At 44.6% G+C, this 24,128-nt stretch overlaps 1 protein-coding gene and 1 long non-coding RNA gene across 2 annotated transcripts in view; one reads left to right on the forward strand and one right to left on the reverse strand.

Moving 5' to 3' along the window:
• Nucleotides 1-24,128, reverse strand: part of MAP1A (microtubule associated protein 1A) — a 92,560-nt gene that overhangs the window by 64,197 nt on the left and 4,235 nt on the right. Inside the window, exon 2 of the mRNA XM_075575509.1 lies at nucleotides 11,115-11,216. Coding sequence (XP_075431624.1) covers nucleotides 11,115-11,216 — 102 coding nt within the window. The remainder of the gene's footprint in view (nucleotides 1-11,114; nucleotides 11,217-24,128) is intronic.
• On the forward strand, nucleotides 17,288-19,847 carry LOC142469255 (uncharacterized). Its single transcript, XR_012789002.1, has 3 exons — nucleotides 17,288-17,345; nucleotides 18,619-18,706; nucleotides 19,436-19,847. It is a non-coding gene; the product is annotated as an uncharacterized LOC142469255 (long non-coding RNA).

Consider the following 24,128-nt stretch of genomic DNA (forward strand, 5'->3'; position numbering starts at 1 on the left):
GGGACATCCCAGGACATGCCTTTAATAATCAGAATGTATAGGGACATCCCAGGACATGCCTTTAATAATCAGAATGTATAGGGACATCCCAGGACATGCCTTTAATAATCAGAATGTATAGGGACATCCCAGGACATGCCTTTAATAATCAGAATGTATAGGGACATCCCAGGACATGACTTTAATAATCAGAATGTATAGGGACATCCCAGGACATGCCTTTAATAATCAGAATGTATAGGGACATCCCAGGACATGCCGTTAATAATCAGAATGTATAGGGACATCCCAGGACATGCCTTTAATAATCAGAATGTATAGGGACATCCCAGGACATGCCTTTAATAATCAGAATGTATAGGGACATCCAAGGACATGCCTTTAATAATCAGAATGTATAAGGACATCCCAGGACATGCCTTTAATAATCAGAATGTATAGGGACATCCCAGGACATGCCTTTAATAATCAGAATGTATAGGGACATCCCAGGACATGCCTTTAAATAATCAGAATGTATAGGGACATCCCAGGACATGCCGTTAATAATCAGAATGTATAGGGACATCCCAGGACATGACTTTAATAATCAGAATGTATAGGGACATCCCAGGACATGCCTTTAATAATCAGAATGTATAGGGACATCCCAGGACATGCCGTTAATAATCAGAATGTATAGGGACATCCCAGGACATGCCTTTAATAATCAGAATGTATAGGGACATCCCAGGACATGCCGTTAATAAACAGAATGTATAGGGACATCCCAGGACATGCCTTTAATAATGAGAATGTATAGGGACATCCCAGGACATGCCTTTAATAATCAGAATGTATAGGGACATCCCAGGACATGCCTTTAATAATCAGAATGTATAGGGACATCCCAGGACATGCCTTTAATAATCAAAATGTATAGGGACATCCCAGGACGTGCCTTTAATAATGAGAATGTATAGGGACATCCCAGGACATGACTTTAATAATGAGAATGTATAGGGACATCCCAGGACATGCCTTTAATAATCAGAATGTATAGGGACATCCCAGGACATGCCTTTAATAATCAGAATGTATAGGGACATCCCAGGACATGCCTTTAATAATCAGAATGTATAGGGACATCCCAGGACATGCCTTTAATAATCAGAATGTATAGGGACATCCCAGGACATGCCTTTAATAATCAGAATGTATAGGGACATCCCAGGACATGACTTTAATAATGAGAATGTATAGGGACATCCCAGGACATGCCTTTAATAATCAGAATGTATAGGGACATCCCAGGACATGACTTTAATAATGAGAATGTGTAGGGACATCCCAGGACATGACTTTAATAATCAGAATGTATAGGGACATCCCAGAACATGACTACATGTATGTTGCTGTTGAAGAATAAAACGTTCAAACTGTTATTATAGTTCTTCTAGCACCAAAGTAAACCTCATGCAGTGACTACAGATGTGCTGTACATCTGCGCTATGTTTTCTTTACAGAAAGTCATACATTATCAGAATCTTGTGTTGAAGTTTGGCAGTGCTACTGTATTTAGTTTGACAAAATAGAACACTTTTTTCCTAGACATCTTATCAGCATTTGCAAAGGTCACCTACCATTGTGTGAAGTTTTATAAGATACCATGCTGTGTTGATTCACTTGTGAGCATTATAAATCAGAGGAGAGAGTTTGATCATTGCCATTTCAGGGCTTATTACACAATTAAAAAGAAATTTTTATTAGATCATTAGTTAAAATTCACATTCACATTCAGGATATAGATCTGAAAGCATGGGATGATAAGCCAAACGGAGTCTGCTATAAACACTATAACGTGCAAAATGAAAAAATTAATAATATAATATATATATATTCTATAATGTTGTGTTTTGTTTTGTGAAAGCCTTACCATTATATAACATTTGTGGAGATATTCTCCACATTTATTTTTTTTAATTTCTCTAATTAATTTCTCTAATTTAATTTCTCTAATTTTTTAAATTATTTTTATATGATTATATTTATATATATATATATATATATATATATATATATATATATATAATCATATAAAAATATTACTTGTGAGCACATTCACATGTCTTAGACAGGTCTGCAACCCTGCCCTTCACCATTATCACCTAGCATACAGCGCTTCCACTGCAGCAAGGGATTCTGGGAAATGACATGCAAATGAGCACACAGTGCCATCTTTTGTCTCAAGACCACATTACATGGTTAAACCCTTAAGCCAATGCATGCTGTTTTAAACACAGCTTTTAAACATAGCCTGGGATGAGATGCAAAGCCAATAAACACACTCACAGACAGACTGTTTCGACCTTGTGGGTCTCAGTGTGAGGTTGAAACAGGTCGAAATAGTCTGTCTGTGAGTGGGGTCGTCTTAATTTCAGCTCCAGGGATCCCCTGGTACTCAGGATACCTACCAGAAAAGGTGCAGCCCATACAGCCACCTTCAGGGGAAACAAAACAGAACAAGGAATCTCCCCGTGACGGTGATGTCATCCATCGCGGCTTCCTATTGACCTGTGTCATGCGGGGGGTTTTAAACCTCCACGAAGTGGCTAATATCTCAGCAAGCAGGGGTCCCCAGAAATAATAAAATAATGTGGTTCAGTTTTCAAGGGGACGGGACATCCCGGAGGGAACTGCTGCTTTAAGGATTTATATCCTAGAGATTGATGACTTTTTAGGTATGTTGAACTCTATCCCAGCTTCAAATAGCAAAGCCAGAATAACCAATTGATGAGATTACCTGCTATGCAATGCTTTAATCTAGGTTGTGCTGAAAAAGCTGTTTGATGCGAAAGGCATAAATTTATAGGGATCCATGTTAAAAACGGATAAGAAGCAAAAGGTAACACACGGAGTGCTTATTTGCATGTCATTACCCAGAATCCCTAGCTGCAGTGGAAGCATTGTATTCTAGGAGATTGGGAAACGCAGGGTTACAGACCTGTCTCAGACATGTGACTGTGCTCACAAGTGATATTTGTATTTATTGTTCACCAGGTAATTTTAATATTTTCCTTTAGCTCCACCCTATTCTGAGATGTCACTGACTTGGGCATGACACATCTTCCCCCTCTCCCCTCCCCCCCTCCTTCCATGGGCCAATAGCAAGGGGTCGAGTAATCAAGCAGTAAGCATATCAGAGATCCAAAAAAATGGACTTCATTTACACAAAACCCCAAAACGTGAGAGAGTCCTGCTTCAAGGATTACTACGTTTGTACCAAAGGCATTTTGTTTACCAAAGATTTTGGGAGCCAAGTATGGCTGCCCCTTTATTGGCAGGAAAGGATGCAATGTTTTGTATTTGCAGGGCTATAGAAAATACACAGCTATATTCGGTGGGGTAGGTGTCTCAAAACTGCTGCCTCACATTGACACAAAACGGAAGAATAGATGTGTGCTCTGCATCACAAGGGGGCAATGTGCTGAGTGGGAGCTGAATGCAGCCAGGCTGTGTATGCGGGTATTGGTTATTGCTATGTGGGAAGGTAGAAGTGATTATGTGCAGGAGAGCTATAACTCTTATAGTTGAGTAGGTGGGTAGCAGTGCTTAAAATTACCTTGTCAACAACAGTTGAGCTTGTGCTATTGAGATGGCCAGTCGCGTTTCTTTACATTGTCTGAATCTTTGTTTCCATGATGACTTTTATGTTTTAATCCCGTTCTTTCCATTTTCCGCTTAAGAGGCAAAGGACCCAGCACAGGGCCGGCGCCTCCACGGGGGCCAGGGGTCGACGGGAAGCAACAGTTAGGCCAGATGGGCCCCCTCCATGCTGATCAAAGGTCGGCGAGTCTGCTTGGCCCTGGTTCAACTGGCGTCGGCCTGGCTCCGCGCAGGATGGCCAGGTAATCTCACGGGGGGCTTCTGCATGTAACCAGGTGCAAATTGAAGGTGGGGAAAGGGCAGCCCAGGGAGAGAGGGGACAGCAAGGCAGGAGCAGTTTTTGGGAAGCAAAACCTCCCACCCATCCCTGATATGTTTAATATAGGCGTGGCCAACTCCAGTCCTCAAGGGCCACCGACAGGTCTTCAGGATATCCCTGCTTCAGCACAGGTGACTCAATCAGTGGCTCAGTCAAAGATTGCACCACCTGTGCTGAAGCAGGGATATCCTGAAAACCTGACCTGGTGGTGGTTCTTGAGGATTGGAGTTGGCCTCCCCTGGTTTAATGGAAATGTTTAAGTTATGTCAATACAGGATTTATCGCCACAGCAGCAGCGGCGGCAGCACTGCCACGCCAGATCAGTGCTTCTCTTACTGTACCTGGCTAAATTAAATAATTGTAACAAGAATATGAATTTCAAGCTGGCTTTTTTCTGGACATGGTTTAGTGGTAGCAATGTTAAACCAGTCTTTGACACAATGCTCTGTGTACGCTTGAAATGTTCAATTTTTCAGTTGTCCAGGGCTCGGACATTATATACTTTAGTAAAGATGTTATGCCAACTGCACATAGTAACTCCATGTATTTATGTTACAGCGCAGCTGCACAGTAATAAAACTGCCCCTCAATACCAGGGTATTCTGCTACAGGACCTCCTGACGAAGCACGTAGTGCGAAGCGCGTAGAGGCCACGACAGGCCACTCTGCGCGTATGCTGTTGGGCTGAGACGGCGCTTGCAGGAAGTTCGTGGTTCCATCTCTGCGGTGGCGTGGTCCGCACCCTTGCACGCTTACCAGCGGGACCCGCTCAGCACTTCAGTGTAAGTTCCCGTCTCCCCCTTTCAGACCTAGGCAGCTGTTCAGCTTTATTATTAGCATATATCTGGGTCCATGTATCCTTTATTTTGAACATCTATGTCTTTTTATTTATTTATTTTTGAATGACTGTGTTTAGATCTAGTCCAAGTAGATACATTCTATTCTGTATGTGGGTATTTCTGTTATATTTACCCAGATCTAGTGTGTATGTGTACTGAGGTGGGGTTGGACCCCCTCAGTCATTTTTGGTTTTAATAAATATTTTCTACCTGTTCTAATCCCTGGTGCGCATTGTGTGCATTCTTTTCTTGTCTTTACAAGGTGTCCCCCGTTCCAGGGGTCACCTTTCTTTAGGAGTCAGTTGGGGAGACGCTCCACATACATGCTGCAAGGGGGATTAGCGCTTTCAGCAAACTTTACATCTGCAGCACGAGGGCTGAATTTCTTATTTCAACTGTTTACAAACAGTTATGTTAGCGAGAGTCTGATGAGTAGGTAATAAGATTGATAAATTAGGGGTTCGCGGATCAAATATTTTCTAACTGGGGGAGCACAATGTAAAAAAGATTGGGTACCATTAGTCTTATAGTAAATATTGGATTGTCCTCCCAAATATGCACTTTGCCCTACAATGTATTGCCGTTAAGTATTCAATCAATCTTCAATCTAGTAGTATACCAGTAGAGGTTTCTTATTAGATTGGTTTTAAATTCATAGCAGCCACTCTTGCATTGGTTTATCTGCAAAGTATCTGCAGTTCATGTACATAAATGGGGGCGGGGAGACCAGGGAAGCAGTATAACCATAGCAACTCAAGCATGCCCTTGCTACAGCACCACCTGCCCTGCTGCAGTCTGCTCAGCACTAGAGACAGTTGCATGCTTTGTGCACAGACTTTAAACAAATATTGTAGCCTGAACTCTGCTGTGGTGCATATTAATAGCAGATGGAGGCTGCTGGGACCAATCAATAAGCCTAGAATTTCGCCAAAATTGCTTTACAATGATTGCAGTATTGTATTGCAGGGGTGGCCAACTCCAGTCCTCAAGAGCCACCAACAGGTCAGGTTTTGAAGATATCCCAGCTTCAGCACAGGTGGCTCAATCAGTGGCTCAGGCAAGTTGCTTGAATACTGCAGTTTTAAGAGATTGGTGGGAAAAAATGTAGGGTGTGTCAAGCAGGTGTCAAAGATGAGAAAACCAGTCAACTACTGTAGGGAGGGATTAAGCTTCAACAAGTCATCTTTAGCCCATATCAGAGCGGTTTTAATTAATCCTATTTTTTTATGTTTATCTTTACTTAAAACAAATGGTTTCCACTGCTAAAGTACTGTACGTTACTTAATAGTAATACTGCATTGCAAGCTGGTATTTACTGCTGAAGTACTGTACATTATTGAATAGTAATACTGCATTGCACGCTGGTTTTTACTGCTGAAGTAGTGTACATTATTTAATAGTAATACTGCATTGCACGCTGGTCTTTACTGCTGAAGTACTGTACATTATTTAATAGTAATACTGCATTGCACGCTGGTTTTTACTGCTGAACTAGTGTACATTATTTAATAGTAATACTGCATTGCACGCTGGTTTTCACTGCTGAAGTACTGTACATTATTTAATAGTAATACTGCATTGCACGCTGGTCTTTACTGCTGAAGTAGTGTACATTATTTAATAGTAATACTGCATTGCACGCTGGTTTTCACTGCTGAAGTACTGTACATTATTTAATAGTAATACTGCATTGCACGCTGATTTTCACTGCTGAAGTGCTGTACATTATTTAATAGTAATACTGCATTGCACGCTGGTTTTCACTGCTGAAGTACTGTACATTATTTAATAGTAATACTGCATTGCACGCTGGTCTTTACTGCTGAAGTAGTGTACATTATTTAATAGTAATACTGCATTGCACGCTGGTTTTCACTGCTGAAGTACTGTACATTATTTAATAGTAATACTGCATTGCACGCTGGTTTTCACTGCTGAAGTACTGTACATTATTTAATAGTAATACTGCATTGCACGCTGGTCTTTACTGCTGAAGTAGTGTACATTATTTAATAGTAATACTGCATTGCACGCTGGTTTTCACTGCTGAAGTACTGTACATTATTTAATAGTAATACTGCATTGCACGCTGGTTTTCACTGCTGAAGTGCTGTACATTATTTAATAGTAATACTGCATTGCACGCTGATTTTTACTGCTTAAGTACTGTAGAATATTTCTGCTGAATCTACTCTATAATTACACTGCAGATTTACTGATAACTATAATTCAATTCTCTATTCCTGCTCTTGGTATTATAAAGTAATGTGCCAACCAAGCTCTGGCTTACATCAACAAACATCACACTTGTCAAAAATGTACCCCCCATTGTGCAATGCTGCTAGAAATTAAGAATACCGTTTAGGCCTACTGTATCTTATACTATATTAGTGAAAGCACTGTATGTTTGCCAGCCTGCCTGCATGCATGCCTGCCTGCTGGATGTCCGGTGTCCCTAGCGGCAATCTCATTGGTCCCTTGGCCCGGCCGCCCCCGCACACCTCTCATTGGCCTCACACACTCACACCACCCCCTTGGCCCGCCCCCCACACCTCTCATTGGCCTGAGGCGGAGTGACGGGCCAAAGGTCCAAAAAAATAAATAAAAACACACACACACACACACACACACACACACACACACACACACACCTCTCTCCCCTCTCCAAATCACCTTTTCCCCCTCCCCAGCGGCATCACCTCTTCCCCCTCCCCAGCGGCATCACCTCTTCCCCCTCCCCAGCGGCATCACCTCTTCCCCCTCCCCAGCGGCATCACCTCTTCCCCCTCCCCAGCGGCATCACCTCTCCCCCTCCCCAGCGGCATCACCTCTCCCCCTCCCCAGCGGCATCACCCCTCCCCGCTCCAAATCACCTTTCCCCCTCCCCAGCGGCATCACCTCTCCCCCCTCACCGCTCCAAATCACCTCTCCCCGCTCCAAATCACCTCTCCCCGCTCCAAATCACCTCTCCCCGCTCCAAATCACCTCTCCCCCCTCCCCGCTCCAAATCACCTCGCTTCCCGCAGCTGCCACGCGGCGCGTAAGATGGCGGACCCCCTTCCTCCCTCGCGGCGCCGAGTCAGACGGTGGCGGCGCCCGGAAGTACAGGTAGGTGTCGCTCCCCACCTCCGGCGCCAAACGGAACTGAGAAAGGGCGCATCAACTGAGGTGTGTGTGTGTGTGTGTGTGTGTGTGTCACTGTCCACTGCCCCCCCCTCCTATCCACTGCCCCCCCCTCCTGTCCACTGCCCCCCCCTCCTGTCCACTGCCCCCCCTCCTGTCCACTGCGTCCCCCCTCCTGTCCACTGCGTCCCCCCTCCTGTCCACTGCGTCCCCCCTCCTGTCCACTGCGTCCCCCCTCCTGTCCACTGCCCCCCCCTCCTGTCCACTGCCCCCCCCCCTCCTGTCCACTGCCCCCCCTCCTGTCCACTGCCCCCCCTCCTGTCCACTGCCCCCCCCTCCTGTCCACTGCCCCCCCCTCCTGTCCACTGCCCCCCCTCCTGTCCACTGCCCCCCCCTCCTGTCCACTGCCCCCCCCTCCTGTCCACTGCCCCCCCCCTCCTGTCCACTGCCCCCCCCCTCCTGTCCACTGCCCCCCCCCCTCCTGTCCACTGCCCCCCCCTCCTGTCCACTGCCCCCCCCCTCCTGTCCACTGCCCCCCCCCCTCCTGTCCACTGCCCCCCCCCCTCCTGTCCACTGCCCCCCCCCTCCTGTCCACTGCCCCCCCCCTCCTGTCCACTGCCCCCCCCCCTCCTGTCCACTGCCCCCCCCCTCCTGTCCACTGCCCCCCCCCTCCTGTCCACTGCCCCCTCCCTCCTGTCCACTGCCCCCCCCTCCTGTCCACTGCCCCCCCCCCTCCTGTCCACTGCCCCCCCCCCTCCTGTCCACTGCCCCCCCCCCCTCCTGTCCACTGCCCCCCCCCTCCTGTCCACTGCAGGAAATGCAGGGGGAGGAATCCATGCCTTTGAGGCGCCCCCCCCCTCCCTTTGACGCCCCCCCCCTCCCTTTGACGCCCCCCCCCTCCCTTTGACGCCCCCCCCCTCCCTTTGACGCCCCCCCCCTCCCTTTGACGCCCCCCCCCTCCCTTTGACGCCCCCCCCCTCCCTTTGACGCCCCCCCCCTCCCTTTGACGCCCCCCCCTCCCTTTGACGCCCCCCCCCCTCCCTTTGACGCCCCCCCCCTCCCTTTGACGCCCCCCCCTCCCTTTGACGCCCCCCCCCCTCCCTTTGACGCCCCCCCCCTCCCTTTGACGCCCCCCCTCCCTTTGACCCCCCCCCCTCCCTTTGACGCCCCCCCCTCCCTTTGACGCCCCCCCCCCTCCCTTTGACGCCCCCCCCCCTCCCTTTGACGCCCCCCCCCCTCCCTTTGACGCCCCCCCCCTCCCTTTGACGCCCCCCCCCTCCCTTTGACGCCCCCCCCCTCCCTTTGACGCCCCCCCCCTCCCTTTGACGCCCCCCCCCTCCCTTTGACGCCCCCCCCCCTCCCTTTGACGCCCCCCCCCCTCCCTTTGACGCCCCCCCCTCCCTTTGACGCCCCCCCCCCCTCCCTTTGACGCCCCCCCCCTCCCTTTGACGCCCCCCCCCTCCCTTTGACGCCCCCCCCCTCCCTTTGACGCCCCCCCCCTGCCTTTGACGCCCCCCCTGCCTTTGACGCCCCGCGCGCACACACTGACTGACTGCCGCACGCACGCACACACTGACTGACGCGCACACAAAGCCTGACTGACGCACGCACACACTGACTGAGGCACACACTGACTGTGTGTGCGTCAGTCAGTCTGTGTGTGTTTGTGTTTCTGCCTCAGACTCACTGACGCGCGAGCAAACACACAGTGACTGACGCACACACGCTACATGAAGCTGTAAAGGAGGGAGGGAGGGGGGGGACTGGATTCATGTGAATGGGGGACAAACAGAGAGAGGGGGGAGGAGAGAGAGGAACGGGAACATTACATCCCGGGCAACGCCGGGTCTCTCAGCTAGTATATGCATATTTTATTAATAGACTATGTAGTGTCATTAAAATAAATACCTACAAATGTTCTCATTTTGCTCTGACCCTTTAAAGCAGCAATTCCCCCTGGAGCAGTTTTAAGAAGAGTTACCTCGGGATCTTGCATTTTGTTGTTCCAAGTATGAAGCAGGGGGTCTTCGGAGCGGAACCGCGTCGATTTCAGCTCCGGGGACCCCCTGCTTCAAACCTCTATGTGGAGCAGGATGTCTAAGAAGGGTTGTATTAATATTGTTGCTCGTTCACAGTATTTTACTGTTACACTTATTGATTCACCTATTTTGTGGAGTGATTTGCACTAGCATTTCTCATTCACCCATTTGTTGCAGTGAGCCTGGCTACTGGTCCATTAGGAATACAAGATAACTAGTGAAATGAATACCAGTACGTATACAGTTAAAATGATTTTTGACGGAAAATGACTTATTTTGGTATATTTAGCAGAAACCTTTAAATAATGCAGACCACAGAACTGTATCCTACGGTTCAGCAGATATATGCTCTCTATGTAACGCCATGATGAGTGATGAATGATTTGTCACTGCTTGGAGCTGACCGCTATATTCTGTTTTTTATCATCTCTGCGCTTGGTCGGACAGGGGAAAGAGGCGCACTGCCCTAACAAGTAACGTTGGCAGAAGAAGTAACGCCTATAAGGGTGGGGGTCATGGTATTATGAGATGACCAGGCAGTGCCCTGACTTTCTTATTCTAATTTACGACATCTATCAGAAAAGGCAACTATTACACTCAAGTAGAAATCTATTACGGTTTCATGACTGATTTCATTACAGTCATTTTAAGCTCAGGTAATTCATGTCAAGGCGTTAACATACGGGACAATTATGCGTCCCGACAGACCTTTCTGGGACAAAGGCACGTCAATCCCGTATATATGGGACTTCTGGTAACCCTACACACACAATATATAGTCCACAGGCCAGGCACTCGCCAATTCTGTAGAAGATTTATTACATTTCAATCAACATTTTGGCCCCCAGCAGAGCCTTTGTGTGTGTGTTATATATAACACACACACTTTGGCTCTGCTGTGGGCCAAAACGTTGATTGGAATATAATAAATCTTGTACAGATTGGGGAGTGCCTGGCCTGTGACCGTACATTGTATTATCCAATATACATTTTTTGTATACTGGCTTACAGAGTACCCCATTATAACAACAACTGTTGGCTGGAGTGCCTATCAGCTGCAAACATTTCATATAAGTAAACGTTTCCCTTCTGAATACGTGATAACCCCCACGATGTGTGAACTCAAATTGCAAACCTAAAGCGGCTAACCTTTTACGTCGGAGGAGAAGTGGGCAAAATGTCGGGCCACGAACAGCCTCAGCTGCTGATTCAGGTCGCAGGACGTAAGACTGATGTTCCACGAACGAATACCTGTCAAGCAGATAAACCATCAATTATACATGTTAATTAAAGCAGCAAAGCAATCCACACCCCCCACACCCCCAGAAAAACCTAGATCAGTTTAACTGATATAATGTTAATATCTTGCCCAAGCATATAACAAATTAATTTCATATAGCACTTTTCTTCCAATGGGACACAAAGCAATTCACAATTACAGTACAGTACGTGGTACACAGCACATAGGAATTTTACAGACACAGGTTGCTGCCCTGATGAGCTACAATCTATGTTTGGGATGCATGAAGCACAAGCAGATAAGTGACTTGCCCAAGGTCACCAGGATTTGAACCAGGTTCCCCATGATTCAAACTCAGTATCATCATAAACAAACCTGTCTTTATTTCTTTGGTTTAGTCTATAAATCAGATGCTTCGTTTAGGAGAAATGCGATTGAAACATTGCGTGTCCAGGGAGGTTAAAATGAAGCTTTCCCTAGAGCCCAGTGCTAGATATAGACATTAAATATGAGAGCCCAGTGCTAGATATAGACATTAAATGAGAGAGAGAGAGATAGAGAGAGATTGATTCATTCATTTTAACCTCCTTGGACACCGTGTTCCAATCACATTTCTCCTAAATGAAGCATCTGATTTAAAGACAAAACCACAGAAATAAAAACAGGTTTGGAAAGGGCAACAAGAGATCTCTTAAAACAAGAAAAACAAAATGTTTACATTGGTGATCAGTGCGGACCACTGCTTTATCGTAAACCATAACCAATATAATAGAACCCTAAATGATTACATCAGTATTTATTTCTTTTTTAGTTAAACTTTATTGAATACTTGAGAACAGAACAACCTTGTAGGGAAGAAGAAGGACATACCTTCAGTGTTTAGTCATTTCCTTTTTACCATGGCAACATTGTAACCTAGGGAGACTACATCTTTCACAGGAGGCAATCATCTTTGATTTGTGAGCTTATGACAGGGCCCTCAAACTAGTTCCCCAAAGAGGCCAGATCAGAAAACATGTATCTGTAGAAGGGCCACGAGCTTATTGTAATGTCATTTTTTGACACATTAAAGCAGCAGTCCAAGTTGTCAGGTTTTTTTTAAAATTTCTCTCTAATATGTGCATCATTACAATCCACACAATGATAAGTAATTAGCCAAGTTGCCAATCGATCCGTTCTCCTGTGATCGATTGGCGAAGATTCGGCTCGGGGGTTCACTAAATGGCTGCAGAGGCGTATTGCCTCAGTATCTGTGACTTTGTAAATGGTTGCTATAGAAACAGAAATGCATAATACATTAAAAATGTAATTCAGAGCTGTTTAAAAAAAAAAAACAATTCTACAAGTATTTTCTCATAGTACTGATTTATTTTAAAAAAAACACATGTAGGATATTGCTTGGTCTGCAGCTTTAAGACTTAAAAATTACTATATTTAAACATTCTGCAAGCATTTATAACATCTGCACCGTTTAGATTTTTATTACCTTAACTAACAAGTGAGTTTAGTGTGGAAAAAAATGCTCTTATCTGCCTAAGCAACTCATATGACATTAGCAGGAGCAGAGAGTCCAAAGGACACATCAAGGTTTAAAGAGCCTTGATATGACGTTAAATAATATTTCAATTGATTACCAATTCCTAAGTGCTATTTCTTCCTCTGAAGCAGGACAACCTTTATTTAAAAATAAATAAATAGGAGCAACTTATTCAGCCAAGAACCAGCCATGCAGACCAAGCAGCCACACTCCCAAACTTCTGGGTTTATTTTGAAAGCTGGTTGAAGTTTTGGGGAAACATACACCTGGCACATTTTGGCAAACAGTCGCCTTTTCAGGAATCCCACATTTCCTTTACCATACCGAAGGTTTTAGTCACGCACGTGTGTGAAGTTCCTTTTCATGGTACCTCAATAAAACTGAATTGTCCTTTTGTGCAGTAATGACAAAAAAAATAAACCCCAATATACAGTACTACACATTTTGCAGTGGTTTCTAAACACTGCTTTTAGAAATAACGCGTCTATGTATGTCCAACATGACAGTACTACTATTAATAGACAATTCTGTCTCTCTATCCTTGTTTAGTTTGGCACACTATTAGCAGCTACAGTTTCATATAAAAATAAAGCCATTAAAAAGATGTATGATATTTATGTGAAAGCCACAACAGACTGTAATGTTCAGTGAAAAACAAAATGGAATCTGGACGCCAGATTAAATTATCAATGAAATCTTTAACAGCGCAAATAACAGCTGACTCTCTCTCTCTTCAAAGTTTCCCCCCAATGTGCTGTACAGTGCATACTACAGGGAAATAGATTTCAATGTGGTAGACAGCTCGACTCAAACTGACAGCCGGATTGTACTGGCAATGCACTCAGCATGCAGAAAGACCATCATCAGTTTAAAGAACATGACCAGTATCGATCCCCTGAGTCCATTTCTGCACAAAAACAGATGGAAAATGAAATATTACTCTGCTGCAAAACAGAGGAGCAAGAGGATGGACAGAGTGCAAAGTTCCAATTAAAACTCATTTAATACTAATAATATTGTTTTTTCTTATGCAGCCCTGCCAGTGTACGCAGCGCTGCCCGTAGAATTTTGCCGGCACAATACGTCCCTTGCCTATAGAACCAATTTTGTTGCTTGAGGTACAGGGATATAAATTGACACAAGGATCCAACTGGGATACAAACCAGACCCCCCCTCCCCCCCCAGTTCAAAGTGCGTGCCATTGTTTTCAGAGCCAGTGCAAATCAAATAAGCTTTATTGGCATGACAGAAAAACATTTCAGTATTGCCAAAGCATGAATAACAGGGGGTAGGCATGGGCGTCCGCAGAAATGTTTTCAGGGGGGGGCATAATGTTAACTATACAGAGAGAGAGAGTGGTTGTGGGGGGGGGGGGGTGACGGGGTGGGTGACTGACACTTTGACTGACTGACTCGTGTGTGACTGACACTTGGGTGACTGACTGACACTTGGGTGGGTGACTGACTGTGGGTTGGTGTCTGTATTCATTCACAGACAGACAGACACAAACACACACCCTCCCTCTCTCAGACTCTCCCCCTCTCAGACTCTCCCCCTCTCAGACTCTCCCCCTCTCAGACTCTCCCTCTCAGACTCTCCCTCTCTCCCTCTCCTTCTCAGACTCTCCCTCTCCCTCTCAGACTCTCTCTCTCAGACTCTCCCTCTCAGACTCTCCCTCTCAGACTCTCCCTCTCAGACTCTCCCTCTCAAACTCTCCCTCTCAAACTCTCCCTCTCAGACTGTCCCTCTCCCTCTCAGACTCTCACTCTCCCTTTCACTCTCCCTCTCAGACTCTCCCTCTCCCTCTCAGACTCTCTCTCTCCCCCTCAGACTCTCTCTCTCCCCCTCAGACTCTCTCTCTCCCCCTCAGACTCTCTCCCCCTCAGACTCTCTCAGACTCCCCCCCTCAGACTCCCTCCCCTTCAGAATCCCTCGCTCACTCAGACTCTCTCTCTCTCACTCAGACTCTCTCTGTCTCTCACTCAGACTCAGACACACACACACCCCACACACCACACACCACACACCCCACTCTAATGCAGATAGTCCCAAGGTGTAGCCCCATCTCTTTCTTACCCCCTCTCTTCTTCATTCACTCTCTCCCCTCACCCCTCTCTTCCTCTATTACACCCCCTGTCTCCTCACTCTTCCCCCTCCATCAATTATGCCCCTCTGACTCAAACCCACTCCCTGAATCCGTCCTCCTCACATTCATTCCCTCCCCCCCTGATCTCACACACACACAGACACACACTCAGACACAAACTCAGACACTCGCAACAAGGGGGAATTGGAACGGGAAGGGGGGACCCGGAGCAGGGGGGGAATCGGAACGGGAAGGGGGGACCGGAGCAGGGGGGGGGGGAGGGAATCAGAGCAGGAGGACAAGGGGGAAGCGAGAGTGGCATGGAGCAGTAGTCACCTGACTTGCTCCATGCAGGAAAGGGCAGGCCTCGCCAGGGAAGGTCAGATAGACTCGCAGGGGTGAGCAAACTTTTTATGCCGAGCCCCCCTTTTCATCCATTTAATTTCTCGGGCCCCCCCTGCCTGACGTAATCAAAATCACATGACCCCCCCCCCCTTTATTAAACGATATACAATGTAAATACAAATATGTTTCAACAGCTCGCGCTTGCAAAATTAGGCTGCGTCCACGCTGCCGCCGAGAGTGGTGACATCACCAACTCTCCAAGCATGAGCACAGGGTGTCCTGCATAATTTTGCAAGCACGAGTGGGGGGTATGGATCAGGGCTATTTCTGTGTTTGTGTGTGGGTGTGGGGTTGTGCGCATTGACTGCTGCTGAGCATGCTTCAATGTCAATTTTGTTTGTCTCGCCAAGCACACAATCAATCACAACACAAACAACACCCCCCACACCACACACAATCACAGCACACATTCAATCACAAAACACACACATCACTACACATATTATATATATATATATATATATATATACATATACATATACATATACATACACACACACACACACACACACACACATCACTATACATATATATATATATATATACACACACACACACACACACACATCACTATACATATATATACACACACACACACATCACTATACATATACACACACACATCACTATACATATATATATACACACACACATCACTATACATATATACACACACACACACATCACTATACATATATACACACACACACACATCACTATATATATATATATATACACACACACACACACACACACACACACACACACACCACTATACATATACACACACACACAGTGACATCACTATATACACACACACACACACACACACACACACACACACACACACACACACACACACACACACACACACACACACACACACACACACACACACACACACACACACACACACACACACACACACACACACACACACACCTGTACTGCTTGCTCGGCTCCCCACTCAAGTAAAGACAGGAAGAGGAGGGCTTGTGTCTGTGTGCAGAGGGACGCCCCGCCCCCTCTGCAAGCACAGGGAAACACAGCACGGATCTTCTGCCAGTGCCCTCTGTTCCCCGCTGTTGGCGGCCCAGGATCCAGGGGGGGGCAAGCGCCCCCCCTTGCCCCCCCCTGCGGACGCCCATGGGGGTAGGGTATAATTATTACACAGTACATGGGTAACAGTTACACACAGGGATGTGGTGTTTAGGGGGCGTCTCTCAGCCTGTGACAGGTGCTGATATACTCACTGAGCCCTCCTTTCCTTTTGGGATAAGGTCAGATTACACACATGGAGAGACTTCTCTAAGAGATGGTTTACAAAAGCCACATCAAGGAAATGTTACCAGCATCGAGTCTCCCTCCCTTAACACAGCAAAGGTTTGGAAATGCAGCATTATGAGTGTGCCAGTGATAACCATGCCTGCCCTGTATTTCTCATAAGGTTACAGCAAGGACAGTAGTTTAAGCCTTAAAGCTGCAGTTCTGTCTTTTTTTTTTTTTTTTTTTTACATTTATTTTTTTACTTCAATAGTTTTATGTGTGCAATCTCTAATTAGCTAAAGAACTGTATAGCTGCAGGTCAATTCGTTCTCCATGTATTGATAGGTCGAAATTTGGTGACATATTAAAAGCTGGGATTTGTTTATAATCTGCTTGTCTGTCAGTGAAAGCTCATGAATATTCATGAGCATTCCTGCACTGACAAGTGCTAGAGGGAGGGCAGGGCTGACAAAGGGGTGTGCCAGGGCTTGTGACAGGACATGAAGGGGCAGTGCCTTAGCAAATGGCTGTTAAAATAGAATACAAGAAAATTGGTCTTTCAAAGTTGTTTTTTTAAAAACAGAAAATGCTAAAAGTATTTTTTCTTACTACAGAACTGATTTATTAAAAAAAACACACATGCAGGATATTGACTGAACTGCAGCTTTAAGTCTTTGTGATGTATAGGCACCAGAGGGCGCCCTCCTTTTTTATATTGGAGACTGATTCATTATATAGGAAACAATATAATCCGATGCATTATGAAATATTCATATATTATTTGTATTTTGTAGCACAAATGTTTTGAAGACGCCACCCTTACAGCCTCCGTGGAGCTGTTTTATGGTAAAACACTATAGGGGAATATATAAGATTTTGGTTAAATCTTAGTCAACTTTTCATATTCAAAAAACAACCTCTAAATTATAATAAATTTAAAAAATGTAAAACATGTATTTAGGGCACAATCTACCACTGATTTTTTTTACCAAACTCTGAAAGTTTGAACCCAGTACTTTTGTGGGTTAAAACTTAATACAGCAATCCTCCACCGAGAGGCCTGTAGGTCAGGGCTTCTCAACTCCAGCTCTCAAGACCCCCCAACAGGTCAGGTTTTCAGGATATCCTTTCTGTAGCCCAGGTGGCTCAACCAATCCCAGCATCAGCACAGGTGGCTCAGTCTTCAACCGAGCCACCTGTGCTGAAGCAGGGATATCCTTGAAAACCTGCCCTGTTGGGGGAACGGGAAGAGAGGGGGGTCTTGAGTCGAGAACCCCGGCTGTATGCAGTTAATCTTAGTATGTTGCTCTTTGAGAATATCTTCTTTCTAGTGTTGAAAAGACAGGATTTTAATCCAATGTCTAACTCTTAGACTGCAATGGGCTGTGGGGAAAGATTCATTTTAACCTCCTGGATACTTCACGTTTCAAATAGATATGACCTGAACAAAGCATTAGATTTAAAAAATAAAAAAACAGCCGCTGAGAGAGCAAGATTTAGGGGCCTATGCAGAGAGCAGCGCTAGAATAAATTGGAGAGTTTAAGAAAAAGTAGCTTTAATGGAGAGTTTTATTCTCCATATGCAGAAATGGGCGAAATCCGCTATTTTTAGCATTACTGCATGTGGAGAATTGTAAATGAGGAGATGCGCGCAGCTGAAAGGGGAAAAAAAATCGCGCTTTTTTTTCCCCCTATAGCCGGCGAGCTCCTGCTTCTTGCCAACTTTAGTTGGCGGAGAAAATTGAAGAAAATCGCGCCAAAAACAGCCGCTAGATGGCGAGCGCGCCTTTCTGAATTTGGATATTTTTCAGACTGGTGAGATGTAGTTTCTCGCCAGCCGCGCGGCGAGATTTTCAAATAGAAAAAAAAAATGGCGCCTTTTTCCTACCTCACCATTTTCAGCTGTTTTTTGCGCGATTTTCACCGGAAAATGGCGAGATTGTAAATAGCGCTGCTCTCTGCATGAGGCCCTTAATCTCTTAAAGCTGCAGTTCAAGCAATATCCTGCATGTGTGTTTTTTTTAATAAATCAGTTCTGTAGTAAGAATACTTTTAGCATTTTCTGTTTTAAAAAAAACAACTTTGAAAGACCAATTTTCTTGTATTCTATTTTTAAAAGCATGCATTCCCCATATTTAAAGATGTCGCCAAACTTTGCCGATCAGTAGACGGAGAACGAATTGACCGGCAGCTATGCAGTTCTTTAGGTAAGTAGAGATTGCCCACATTAAACTATTGAAGTAAAAAAAAAAAAAACTGGAGTTTGAAATGCAGCTTTAAAGTAAAAATATGAAATGTGTTTTAAAAGTACAGTTCGCGGAGATCCTAGTTCTTTCTATAACAATGTTTGCTGCACATTATAAAGGAGAATGAGTGGCTCAGTGAGTAAAGATACTGACTTTGATAACAAGGCCACTGAGTTTGGGTCAGGCGAACCTGGTTCAATTCCTGGTGTCAGCTCCTTGTGAACTTGGGCAAGTAACTTTATCTCCCTGTGCCACAGGCATCAAAAACAGATTGTAAGCTCATCTGGGCAGTGACTGTGTCTGGAACAATCCTATGTGCATGTGCATGTGTACTGCGCACTATACTGTAATTGTGAAGTGCTTTGAGTCTCACTAGAAGAAAGGTGCTATATGAAATAAAGCTTATTTTTTATTATACAACATGAGAACAAAAAAATAGAATAAATGAATACTGCCCGGTGTTTTCATTTGAGAAAGATGAAATAAAATCAGAAACAAAATATACAAAAATGAAGGAAAATGAAAATATTGTGGGCAAAGGTGAAACAAAGGGAGACAAATTGAATACTGAGAGCAGGAAACGCCATAGAAATGCAAAGTAGCCGAAACAGGAGAGTGTTTTTGACATGCCCTTGAAATCTTTCCTGTTGTAACTAAATACGATATTGGTTTTGACTTTTTTTCTCCCAGCAGGCCCAGTAGTAAGAGAGAGAAGGATGATAGCGCTGCAGTGCTGATGCAATGGGCTGGATTAGAATTCTCCCACTTAGTTATGAGTGCCAAGGGATGTCATTGTGCTAAGGGCAGTGGCTGCTTCGGCTGAGTCACTGTCTGGTGTTCAAGAAAAAAGGACGTGACAATATCAGAGAGAGGATGAGCAGAAGCCAAAGGACCAGAATATTTGTAGTCTCAATTATTTTAGTTTGTTCCTCCCTTTTTATTCCAGTTATCGTCCCCGCCTCCATTGGTCCAGCAAATAGTGAGTGGTTCTGATACATAAAACTCCGGTTCAATTTCTGGATTTTAATACTTATTTCCCTGTAACCTTGATTGTTCACTGGCAATTTGAAATTATATGGGCGGCAACTCAGCAGCCAAAAGGACAGAATTGGATGATGTTGGTTTCATTGGTGGAAGCTTTTTATTTTCGCTCTGAGAATAGGGTGTGCATTAAGCAGAGTGGTTCTCAAACCTCTCTTCAGGGCCATGAACCAAACTAGGTTTCTGAGTCAACCAACCAATAGTCTACTCAGGAAAACGAAAGGCATTCACCTGTGTGCAAGCGCATTGATGATATCTGGGGAAAGGTTCAAATGCCCACGATCTCAGTGGTTAACACTCAAATACTGCATCAGGGCTCAAACTGTAGCAATGAATATACAGTACAAATTAATTTACCATCTATTCTGAAAAGTTCTCAGATAGCAACCCTGTGTTTGACCAGCGGTGACTCCATACACCCTCCCCCAAAATAAAACTACCAACACCAAAACTGAGATTCAAACAGCCACAGCTTTTGTTAATAAACACATACAGGAGGTCCCCCATCTTCTCACCATCCAACTCCCCATTGAGCACATGATCTTTCCCATCATGACTCGTAATCAAAGCCAAATTGGTCGTACATTGGGCATGCCCCTATGATCTCACCTGGGACCACCCATGAATCCCCCAAATCTTCAGCCTGATTGATGGTGAGAATTAACTCCTGGACCTGCTCTACATACAGCTGCCATGAATATTCAACTACTCCTTATCTGGGAGGAACCTTCTTTCCCCTCCCCCCCACCCTTTTTTAACTCTAACCTCACCAGCGGGCTAGCTGCCCCCCTAGCCTTATGGCCTCCCTCACAAGGGCTCTGGAGTTTCTTTCCCCCCCCCTAGCTTGTTTCATCGCTATTTGCACAGAAGGTGCACAGGGGTCGCTGCAGTCGCGCGGTCGGTCCCCCGGCTCTCACCCAATGCCGGGTGGGAGGGGGGGACCACACGAGGCCTCTGTAACAAAATTACCTTGCCTTCCAGCAATGCGTCATCATGGTAACCTGGCATCAAATGACGACGCGAAATCACTTGACGCCGGAGCCGAGCGACAATTTTATATGTGCCGAAGCAGCCGATCATTGACTTAAAATGGGAAATATCGGCCGGCCGCTTCGGCACATACAGAATCACCCTCTAAAGCACTTGTTTTGTATTCCCTTAAGAGTCAGGAGTCCTCTATTAGCCAAACTAAGTTATTATTTTCAATTATTTTTGTACTAACACTCAGCAAAACGAGTCTAAAATGGATTCGGATGACTGTTAAGATTGATTAAATGGAACAAAGAAACTGGAAAGAAATGAAATCTAGAAATAATGCCATTGAGACAAAATATTTTTATATTGGAACATGCATGGGGTGAAGTTTCAAGCCCTTTAACTGATCAGCAATACATTGCTTTTTTGTCCTCTACTGCAGCGAGGAGGCTAGAAAAGTGATATATCCCACTTAATATAATTTAGCTGCAATTTATGAGAAGCAGATACATTGAATGTTCTCTAGTATGCATTGAGAACACTTTTTCTTAGCTTTATATCCATTACAGTTCTCAGAGGAATGTTCTGATACATTTGGAAAGCTTGGCGTTTGATGTATAATTGAAAATCAAACATTTGCATTTGCATCAAAGCCATCTTAAAACAGCGTTTGATCATTTATTTCCCTAAATAGATTCAACACTTATAACAGCAAATGCTCTTCTAAATGAGTAACTACAAGAACACATGTAATAGATAATTCTAGTAAAAACCACAATGAAACAGCAGTTTCGTATTTTAAGGAACCAGATGACTTTGTCTATGAGAAAATGTAAGTTTTGTTAAATCCACATCATATAAAAATATAATGTGTGAGCCCATTCACGTCTCAGACAGGTCTGCAGCCCTGCTTTTCCCCTAGCATACAATGCTTCCACTGCAGCTAATGGATTCTGCGTAATGACATGCAAATGAGCATAGTATGTCACCTTTTACTCAAGTTTATACCTGCCATATTACACAGCTTTTCAGCCCAGCCTGAATTAAAGTGCAGAGCCAGTAAACCTACTCACAGACAGCTATTTTGACCTTTTGGGTTTCATCAATGAGAGGCTGGTTATACTGGCTCTGCAATGTAAAATCCACAATAAGGCTCATATGTACATTTAACTTTTAGTAGCATGTTACTGATACTAGCACCTACGAATATTAAAAATAGTAGTAAGATGATGTTATACAGACATCTCTGCTAAATCTGTGTCTTTAATAACAACATGAAAAGCATGGATGAACTTTTTAATTTAACCCTAACCATCAGATCTGCATGGATGGAGTGTGGTTGCCATCAAATAATAACCAAAACTAGGAACACATCATAGGTATGATTTGATCATTCGAAATCCTTACAGTGCCATATTTCCATCCCGGCTACATGTACAAAATCTTAGCTCCAGTCTGTTGTCACAAACCACGTGTAAACATTGTCTTTGAAGTGTTTCTTTATATTAGGCATGCAGATTCCGAGCACAGCATAAGACAAACTGAATGCACTATTACAGGAGTGGCCAACTCCAGTCCTCAAGTGCCACCAACAGGTCAGGTATTCAAGATATCCCTGCTTCAGCACAGGTGGTGCAGACATTCTGACTAAGCCACTTGTGCTGAAGCAGGAATATCCCTAATACCTGGCCTGTTGGTGGCCCTTGAGGACCCCTGCACTATTAGAAAGCTATTCACACTGGCATCTACACTGGTCCACAAAATGGGTATTAATGAACCCTGGCACAGTGCCACAGGTCATCTATATCTTCTCAAATGATGACAAATGCATATAAATGTACAGACTTCAGCATCACAAGGAGTGAACATTGGGTGTGTTCATACAGCAGCTGCCCTGCTCCACTTAAATCTTTATTTCCCCTTAATTAGAAGTATAATTAGCAACCCCATTTCATCTTTCTGGTTCTGTGTCTTCCCTCCACATTACATTCCTAGGAAACAAACCCCTTGAAAAAGGTTCCGGATGATGGGAAAAATGCTGACCAGGGACTGTCAAAACCACAGAAGCAAAGTGGAATGATCAATAATGCTGTTATTTTTAGTAACTAGAAATAGATTTTTTTTTAAATGTATTATGCTAGGAGAATAAGGCTGTATCATCATATAACATTAGCTCTAGATACATTTTGATCAGGATTGACGCTTTTAACTCTACATTCAAAAGGGGAACAGCCTGGGGATCGGAGCCAGGCTGTTGTAGAGTAGTGAATTACTGGTTAAATCATCTAAAAAAAAAAAAAAAGAAAGAAGAATGAAACATTACAAATACTGTAATACACATTCTTTTAACCAAATACAAACAATACCATAATACAGGTTGTGCTCAACTCCAGTCCTACCCCTCCCCACCCCCCCTCAACAGGTCGGGTTTTCGGTATATCCCTGCTTCAGCACAGGTGGCTCAATCAGTCCCTGCTTCAGCACAGGTGGCTCAATCAGAGGCTCAGACTGAGCCACTGGTTGAGCCACCTGTGCTGAAGCTGGGACATCCTGAAAACCTCACCTGTTGGGGGGGGGGAGTGGCGTGAGGACTGGAGTTGAATACCATTGCCATACTGTATACAGGCATACCCCGATTTAAGGACACTCACTTTAAGTACACTCGTGAGTAAGGACATATCGCCCAATAGGCAAACGGCACTTTGCGCCTGTCAGCACGTCCTGAACAGCAATACCGGCTCCCTACCTGTACCGAAGCTGTGCGCAAGCGGGGAGACTATAGAGCCTGTTACACATGCGTTATTTACATCAGTTATGCACGTATAGGACGATTGCAGTACAGTACATGCATCAATAAGTGGGGAAAAAGGGAGTACTTCACTTTAAGTACATTTTCGCTTTACATACATGCTCCGGTCCCATTGCGTACGTTAATGCCGAATATGCCTGTATGGTGATTCATTAGTCAAAGTCTTCCAGCTCGAACATTTGAGGGAAAGAGGGGTAAACAATAGCATTATATTTGGAGGGGAGTGGTTGTTTTTCCTGCACCAGTTTTGCAGCCAGAAGAGTGAGAAATAACCCCCCTCCATATTATGACCTTGAAACATCTATATTACACCAGTAGCAATTGATTTGGTATTATTGACCTTGACTATGAATTTAAAATGTCATTCAACTTTGCTTCATGGGGTGCGGATAAACAAATGTCTAACATGGGATTCAACTAGGATAGAAACAACCACGATAATCAGAAGGAAAGGGATTGTTCATATTATTTTTCTTGTTTTAACCCCCAAAAAGGTTGTACTGTAGTTGCTGCATAATGACAGTAGCATGATGTGCTAATTTTAGGTCTATTTTAGTG

This window comes from Ascaphus truei, chromosome 18, assembly GCF_040206685.1.
Source record: "Ascaphus truei isolate aAscTru1 chromosome 18, aAscTru1.hap1, whole genome shotgun sequence".
NCBI classification, from domain to species: Eukaryota; Metazoa; Chordata; class Amphibia; order Anura; family Ascaphidae; genus Ascaphus; species Ascaphus truei.